Consider the following 8,522-nt stretch of genomic DNA (forward strand, 5'->3'; position numbering starts at 1 on the left):
GGCCTAAAGTGTAGGCTAGCCAGCCTTTGTTGAAAGGGCACTTCATGAAAAGGGGGGTTCGTTCGAACCCAACGAACCCCCCTGGTTACGGGCTTGCTTTAAGCGGTCAAAGTGAGCGTATCTAAATGGTCTTATGCCCACGCGGCATCTAGCCAGATGGATACAGTATTACCGTTAATGTTCACAGGGAATAGGAGGTACGGGCTTGAGAAAATGGTAATGATTGGTTGGGGACTTGTAAACGGCATGTACTACATGGTCTTTAAGCGCTATATGTTGCAAAAAGAACAACCAAAAAAAATCAATCCTAAAGTCTAACCAAGAAACCTAAAAACCCACCGTCAGAAACAGACTATTGCAAAGGAGACAATTACATTCACACCGTTGTCCTGCAATTTAATACCACTGGCAAGCAGTGGTTTGCAGGATCATAACTCACAGATGCTAAAATGATGTTGACAACTACACTAGCCTATCCTAGGAACAACTAAACGATGGCAAAATAAGCCTATTCACAGGGGTGTTGCCAGCGGGGGGTGGGGGCCAGTGCCCCCGCGTCGGGGAGAGCTTCCCCCCCCCCTCCATCGGGGAGAAAAAGCACAATTCGTCGGGGAGAAAAAAAATTATATGTATTTTCTACATTATTAGTAGACTCTAAAATCGATTAAATAAGCCTTTGAAACCCCTAAATTGTTAAAGTTTAGGGGGCTTCGCCCCCAGGACCACTTTCAAAACCTTTTATTCGAAGCTCGACCACGCCCACTTTGCTTTCGTCGGGGAAATCTGACCCCTCCACGGGGCATCGCCCCCCCCCGTCGGGGACCTTGGCCCCACGTCGGGCAAATCCTGGCGCCACCCCTGCTATTCAACCGAGGTTATCTCATCAAACTAATAAATTTCTTAGAAGTCAAACAATATTATATTATATTTTATAATGATAATAATAAAACACTATCTCTTTTGTCTGACAGACAAAAATCTGACCTTGTATGCCTGACTTGCAGCTTAGTTAAAACGTAGGCAAAGATAATATAAAATACAAATGCAGCTGCGATTTAGTCCAGTCTTACCGTAAATGCTCGAATAAGCGCCGCTTTTCAATAAGCGCCGCACTAAACGATTTTTTTTTCGTTAAGCGCCGCTCTCGAATAAGCGCCGCAGCGCTTAAACGAGAGTATATAATAATTCTTGTGTGTAAGATAAGATAAGATTTATTGGTTCTCTCTTTTATAACAGAGGAACACACTCGCGTAAGAGAGGTTTGAAGCAGAGTTTTAAATACAATGTATACAGTGTTAAAATGAATATATCACACAATGAAGACAAAAGCATTTTTTTTTATAAACGTTTTTTTACGATGATATTTAACCTATGATAGGCCTACTGAACTACGGGAATACGTGATTATAGGTAACATGGGAACGAGCATGGAAAGCGCCACGCCAATATTTTGTTTTATAAGCGCCGCTCTCGAATAAGCGCCGCGATGAAGCCTCCAAAAATTGTTATAAGCGCCGTGGCGCTTATTTGAACATTTACGGTACTCCCACATTGCAAATAAGAAATATTTCCTATAAAAACGCCGCAACATCTTTAACTTATTTGTACAGTATTTCTAAACTTAATAAAATAACATATTCTTGAAGATGACTTACCATCTTCAATGCATTTCTGTTATGAAAAAAACTGTTTAGATTGCATAAGGCGGTGTCGTACAGTGATTGCCCATTTTCTATTTTTATTGAATAATATTTTTGTGTAAAGATAATATCTTTGTGAAAAGACCAATATTGGTCGAACTTTATCTTTGTGAAAAGATAATATCTTTGTGAAAATACCAATATTGGTCGAGCATTATCTTTGTGAAAAGACCAATTGGTCGAGCTTTGGTTGGCCAATATAGTTGTTTATATTTCTTGCCTTATTGGAATTCATAGGTCTAGTCTAGTATATCGCGAGTAATGCTAACAAATCAAACAAACAGAACAGATTAATGAAAGCACACTAGCGGGCTTTTTGTCTGCAATTGAATTACAGACATTTGCGTAATAATTTCAAAAAGTGTGTTCACACTGCAAAATCGACTGTGGTGTGACAGGCATAAGTGCAGTACGTTGCTTGCGTTTGCGTTAAAGCGTCGGTTTAATGCAAACCAAATGCACATTTTTAGCAACCTTAGAGAGGATGTTGAGCCCGATAAATGCCGTATGTTTTGTTGGGACCTGCATTATTATCCAGAACTTTATATAAATATAATATTTCCATTTTTCTAGCCTAGATATCTGGACTGTCTGCATGCGTTCTGTTGTAGATGTATGTGGGATATTTTAGAATTGCATCAACCAAACACATGTCCAGTTTGCCCGCTGTGTCAAGCATCCTCACCACAGACGAAGATAAACGACATCCCAACTGTCTTCTTTCTCAGAAACAAAGAAAAATGTGAGTCTATGTCAAATAAAATAAAGGAAGAACAAATTAAAGGTAACTTCAATTGCCAACGGTGTACCGAGGGTAATGCTGCGACCCATTGGTGCCTATTATTTAATGAACCCCTCTTAGTTTGCAAGGAATGCGCTTCTCTGGCACTTCACCCTGATTTAGTGGAACATCCCCATTCACTCTCAGAGACACCAGCGTGGAAACATTTATCAGAGAATATATATTGTCCAATTCACAATAAAGTTTCCGATATATTTTGCCAAGACTGTCAGACGTCAATATGTGAATCATGTAATCACCGTAATCATCAAGTTCAAAATTTACACGAAGAAGCATGCATGTTTCGTGAAAAAATCGTATCCAAAATTAAAGACTCCGAGGAGATTGTGAATACATTAACGCGAAGGTTGGTGTTTATAGAGCAGGAGGAAGCTTCGCTGAAGGCATCTTCTGAACTTGCCGCGCAACAAATGGCTGCGTTCTTCGATGAGCTTCGAAGATGTATAGGACTACAAGAAAAACATTTACAAGAGCAGCTTGTAAACACTGTTGGTAGAAAAACTGAATCGATGAAAGGTGACTCGAGTAAAACTCAGCGTCAGTTAAATGACTTTAAACATCTTTCTTCATTTTTATCTGCCGCAAATAGATATGGGACAGATTGTGACATCATGACAGCCGGTGAAGTAATCAACAGAAATTTATCTAACATTATACCAATGGCTGTACACGAGGAGCCTGAAATAAATGGATTTATAGCTTTTAAACCGGGGATGCTTATTCCATTGCGATTATCCAAACCATTTGGAAAACGATTCCAAGACGTCATTTCTCACATTCCAACCATGACTAAGCAAGTGGGGAGTGTCAGAGAAACGCCAGTGTCATCTAGGCACTCTACGTTTGAAATTATACAAACAGATTCAGGAATTGAAATAAAAATCAGTGCTTTTAAGGGAGATGGACAGTGTTATTGTCGGGGTGGCGATCCATTTGTTGTTGAAATCAGAAAACCAGGAGGCGAAGTTGCACGACCACGCTTGTTCGATAACGACAGTGGAGAATACACATCAAAGTATGTCCCAAACTTGTCGGGAAAACATTATGTTGACGTCCATCTGTTTGGACGACCAATAAAGGGTTCACCATATATATTTGATATATCTGAAGACGCTCTTCCAGCCCATGGCGCTTCATCACTTGACATAGAATCATACGATAACTCGTGTTCACATGAAAGTAGGCATGACAGCCTTTTGTCAGACACATATGATACACCACACCTTGTTTCTAGTACCATTCGTCCTGAAAGTGGTGGCTATGTTAAAATGGACAAAGCCAGACTGTCAATTCAAACAGCACAGGGAAGGAACGAAGATATAAATGCCTATTTGGAAATTCGTCGTAGAAGTAGTAGACGAGGCTCGTACGTTCTACAAAAGATTGATGAATTTGGCCTACAATTTGACGAAGATAGTGCGGATGCCGTGACCAGATTAAAAGCCCTACATGAAATATACGAACCTGTGATCGAGGAAAAACCACAACCGAAAAGATGGTTTCGTATATTGAAACATTGGTAGTAACATCACAAAAGCTTAACAAGTTTTATAAACTAAATATTTTATGTCTAGGATTTATAGAACAATATATTTTGATAATATACCTATTTCACATTACAAAAAAATATATATACTTGATTACTATTTAAGAATAGATTGCTAGATAAGGAAAGTACTCAAACACTTAACCTAAAGTAGAAAATATTTTTTCTGATCTTGTTTAATGGACCAATTAATATATAATGTATCTATCTTTAGAGCATCACACTTTCATCGGCTTCGCGCTACCTGAAACTGAAGATAAGCTCCAGCCCTTTGGCTCGGCAAGGATTTGCTTTTTATCTATTCTTTTATTTAATTATTGTATACAACGGTTGGCCCATGATCGGGAGCATTTTACGTTTGTATCTTTCCAGCCACTCATGGGTATAAATACTCCCAGCATCATACTGAGTCAACAATATAATCAGTGGTGGCTCCAGAAATCTACCGACAGGGGGTTCAACAAGTCCGACATGCATGTCCAAGGAACAAAATTGCACCTGACTCACAATAGCGCCGTCACTGAGTATAATGCTATAAAATGATTCAAATAATAATTGTAATGTTTGATTTACCTACTCTTTAAGACTTATGGTAACCCGGTTCGAGGAAATTTGAACGAGAAAACAGCTTACAGATAGATACAGTATATAATACAGTTCATATATTTTTTAGTAAATTAAATTTCATTAATCCATTAGTTATTACTTTTATAACTCAATGTTATGAATTGCATTTTGGCGGTAATAGATTTCACCACCGATTTATTGTTTAAAAAATTATCAAACAAAACCGATAGCGTAACGAACTTAATAGTTAAGTGACACGTCAATAAATTTTAATGCCATTAAATGAAAAATCAGTAATGGTAAAATGAAGTGTTGGCCATTGCAAAATATTTTATCAATTTAAAAGTTATCTTGAACTGGTTATGTTTGTAAATTGATATATTTTTCGTTTTACTTCCTCCTTCCTTAAGGCTCGTGATATTTACCTTAGCAGTAAAGCGTTATTTAATTTGATCAATCAAGTGTGGTTTGTTTAAATTAGTATTGTAATTTTACGGTTGATAAAAATCAAAGTGCTAACAAGAAATCAGTTATAACACAAAAGATCTTTATGAAGCATTATACATGTTTTTAGGCAATACGTCATATATTGTTTAATATAAGCTGAAGGCTTACAATTGATCACGAAAACAAGACATTCTTAGAGGTGAGATTAATACTTCAGACATAGAGAAGCAAAAGTCTTGATTGAATTTCGTTGAAGAATCCGATATTATGGCAATGCAAGGAAACGAAATCTACCACATCAAGACGGAAGCACTTCGTTGTGGAGATTGTCGTGTCGAGTTAAAGAACACTTTAAAACAGGTAGGGAGTCTATGCCTATTATAACATCGTTTACGCTTTCGGTAATTTTTCGGTTGACCTCTGTATCGGGCGTTATGTTCTGGGCAGACACCAAGATTTCCTGCTCGATTAGCCTGGGAGTACGAAAATACGGTTAAAATTACACTGTTGTCATTAAAACGTGTGTGTGTGAGCACTAAATTTATGTTTGTGTTAGTATTGAATGGCTAATAACAAAATGAAGAAATGGTAAAAGAACTTAGAAAAGAACTTTCGAAATTGCTTAAACTTATTTACCGACGAATATATAAACAATTTAAAGCTTATAAATTTGAGGACATCAGACGTCAAGGTGCAAAGCCTATCACGTTTCATAATACAACAAAGACAAAATCAATGACTGTGTAGGTCTAAATTATATACTCTACTAAACACAATCTTGAAGCCAAACCTGTACTTGGTTATAGAAATCGACGAAAAAAATTACCGAAAGTTAGATAAATCTCAGATAGATGAGACAGACTTCATGTAAATAATTCTCCTATATTGACACAGGACAAGGAAATAATATAAATTATTTAGAATTCAACACACAATGTCTTCATCTAACTTTATATAAATAGTTTCTTTAACATTCATCAAATGATAGGCCTATATTATATTTTTTCCAGATACCTAAATTTCTAAAATGCCTCCATGCTTTTTGTGGCAAATGCATATTAAAGATGATGAATGGTAGCCTTGTTTGCCCAGTGTGTAAACTGTTAGCAGATGTTTCCGGGGATACTACGATCGATGATCTTGCAGATATCAGCTTTCTTAAGAACATTGAGCAATTTGATCGAATCATGGATCAATTAGGTCAAGATTTTGGGTCCAAACATGTACACCCAGAATGTCAGAACTGTTCAGATGGAAATGCGGCTACATACTGGTGCGCAGATCTTGATGGGCCTTTATTGTTTTGTAATGAATGTGTTTCTATTGACAACAAGTTCCAGACAAGCGGACAAAAGGATTTCAGATCATTGCGGAATACAAGACCTGACGACATTCTAACATGTGTACGTCTGTCGAGTGATGGTAGATGTCTGGAACATGATGAGGACCTTGAATTCTTTTGTGAGGAGTGTGCGACGCCTATTTGTCATATCTGTGATCATGATGGTCACCCGATGATGTCCATTAGGGAGCAAGCTAATACAATTCGTGGTAAAATTGATGATAAAGTTAAAGATTCTGAAAAGACCATCGAGATTTTGCAAAGAAGATTAAGATACGTTGAAAATGAGAAAGAACTTCTAAAACAATCGTCCCATCTCACTGCTCAACACGTGAATTTATTCTTTGATAAACTCAAGGAAAGTATCGAAAAACGTCGGAAACATCTACTCAATACAGTGTCCAATACTGGTAGTAAGACACTAAAGATCTTAAAAGAGGATACAGAACACACTCAGTCTGAACTAAATGACGTCACACGGTTCACAGAATTCCTGTCAGCAGCTAGGAATTTCAGCAATGATTGTGACCTGATGCTCATGAATGAGTCTCTGAAAACGAGGTCAGGCGATCATATTTCTAAAAGAGTGAGCGATGAACCCGATGCAAATGGTTTAATTTCCTTTGGGCTGGGAGAATTCACAGATATAGAATTACCATTACTCCAGTCCAGCCATTTTGAAGTTATGTTGAAAAAGGTGCCAATGTCAATAGCAAAGCTTGGCGAGATAAATGGAACGGCAACTGTCGCTTCAGAAACCAAGTTCAGAATTCGAGAAAACGCGACCGGGATAGAAATAGTAATAGAGGCATACACGAAGAACCAGCAGCCTTGTACTACGGGCGGGGATTCTTTTACTATTGAAATTAAAGACCCGAATGGCACTATTCACAAACCACTGTTAGAAGATGATAACACTGGTACATACAGTACAAATTTCACACCAAAATTAGTAGGAAAGCATCAGGTTAGTATTACATTTCATGGAAGACCAATTTCTCGTTCGCCGTACACATTTGAAATGGAAGAATCGCCTAAACCTCAACGAAAACCATACGATAGCAAATACATTAACGTGAGTAATCTCTGGGATGTCAAGGAATTTCCAGACAGAGATCCTCCGCCGCCTCCGGTTCCAAGCTCACCTCGGCCCACCAGTGCTGACTATATGATCATGAAGAGTTTCAAGGCACCCCCTGTCGTTCTTAAATCTTACACTAGTACAGGAAGAAATGATCTATTTCGTCAGCGATCAGCGACCACCACATCACTTATGACTAAAAACGAACAAAAGGAGTGTGCTGCCGATGATTATTTAGACATACACTCCTACCATGGAACGCGTAGAGAGAGTAGACGTGGGTCGTACATATATCAGACAATTGATAGCCTTGGGTTAGATGTGAAGGAAGAAGGCGAAAATGCAGGAAAGAAACTAGAAGCATTGCATGAAAAGTTCATATCGTCCACGAAACGAAAGAGAAAGATAAGTTTGATGAAATGGAGAAAATCCCAAACTGATTAGTAAATTATATCGACTGGTTTTATTATAACGTGTAGTTTATTTATTTCCTATCCTCTTGATGTAGCTCTGCTACACTCATTTTCATTATACTTTTTCATTAATATTGATTCAGTTTGACTATTTTATTTATTTACCTTGCCATTGACTTTATACTTTAATTATATTACATATTTTATACTTGCGTCCATTGTGGCCTAAAATGTTATGCTATGTTTCTCTATTTCCGGTTTTTATTTTGAATTTTGGTCAATATACTATAGTCTGTTTATTATACTGTCGGCATAATGGGAACGACTATTAATCTCCGTTCTCATTACAAACTGTTTATTACAATAATTGTATACCCGATTGTAATTACTCTCATTATAATCCGCATTGCTTATTCTTTAACTCCTCCCACTACAGTGGTTATGTACGTGTCCACTTTTTGCTAGTTTTTTGATGTACCTTGATAAAGACCTGAGGATAGGTCGAAATATTGGTTTTCTCCAATAAAGTGTTTCTGAAGTCTATACATGGTATTCAATTCCTATATTCTTTTGTTTTATATATATATATATATATATATATATATATATATATATATAAACAAA

The 8,522-nt window shown here is 37.3% G+C and overlaps 2 protein-coding genes across 2 annotated transcripts in view; both read left to right on the top strand.

Annotated features, from left to right (window-relative positions):
- The window catches only part of LOC117117649 (tripartite motif-containing protein 2-like), a 5,405-nt gene extending 618 nt beyond the window's left edge, over positions 1 to 4,787 (top strand). The window contains exon 2 of the mRNA XM_033262027.1: positions 2,274 to 4,787. Within this exon, the coding sequence (XP_033117918.1) occupies positions 2,274 to 4,025 (1,752 nt within the window). The 3' untranslated portion in view covers positions 4,026 to 4,787. The remainder of the gene's footprint in view (positions 1 to 2,273) is intronic.
- Positions 4,788 to 4,963: 176 nt separating this feature from the next.
- Positions 4,964 to 8,443, top strand: LOC117117648 (E3 ubiquitin-protein ligase TRIM71-like). The gene is made up of 2 exons (XM_033262026.1): positions 4,964 to 5,422; positions 6,073 to 8,443. The coding sequence occupies exons 1-2, from the start codon at positions 5,330 to 5,332 to the stop codon at positions 7,927 to 7,929; spliced, it is 1,950 nt and encodes a 649-aa protein (XP_033117917.1). The 5' UTR covers positions 4,964 to 5,329; the 3' UTR covers positions 7,930 to 8,443.
- The last annotated feature ends 79 nt before the right edge of the window (positions 8,444 to 8,522 follow it).

Source organism: Anneissia japonica, unplaced genomic scaffold (genome assembly GCF_011630105.1).
Source record: "Anneissia japonica isolate Jap-2015-1 unplaced genomic scaffold, ASM1163010v1 scaffold3334_len1275209_cov185, whole genome shotgun sequence".
Taxonomy (NCBI): domain Eukaryota; kingdom Metazoa; phylum Echinodermata; class Crinoidea; order Comatulida; family Comatulidae; genus Anneissia; species Anneissia japonica.

Bases quoted from the DNA above. Each gene is read 5' to 3' on its own strand.
- LOC117117648 (XM_033262026.1), top strand. From the start codon at position 5,330: ATGGCAATGCAAGGAAACGAAATCTACCACATCAAGACGGAAGCACTT. The intron at 5,423-6,072 runs GTAGGGAGTCTA...TATTTTTTCCAG, and splicing joins TAAAGAACACTTTAAAACAG to ATACCTAAATTTCTAAAATG.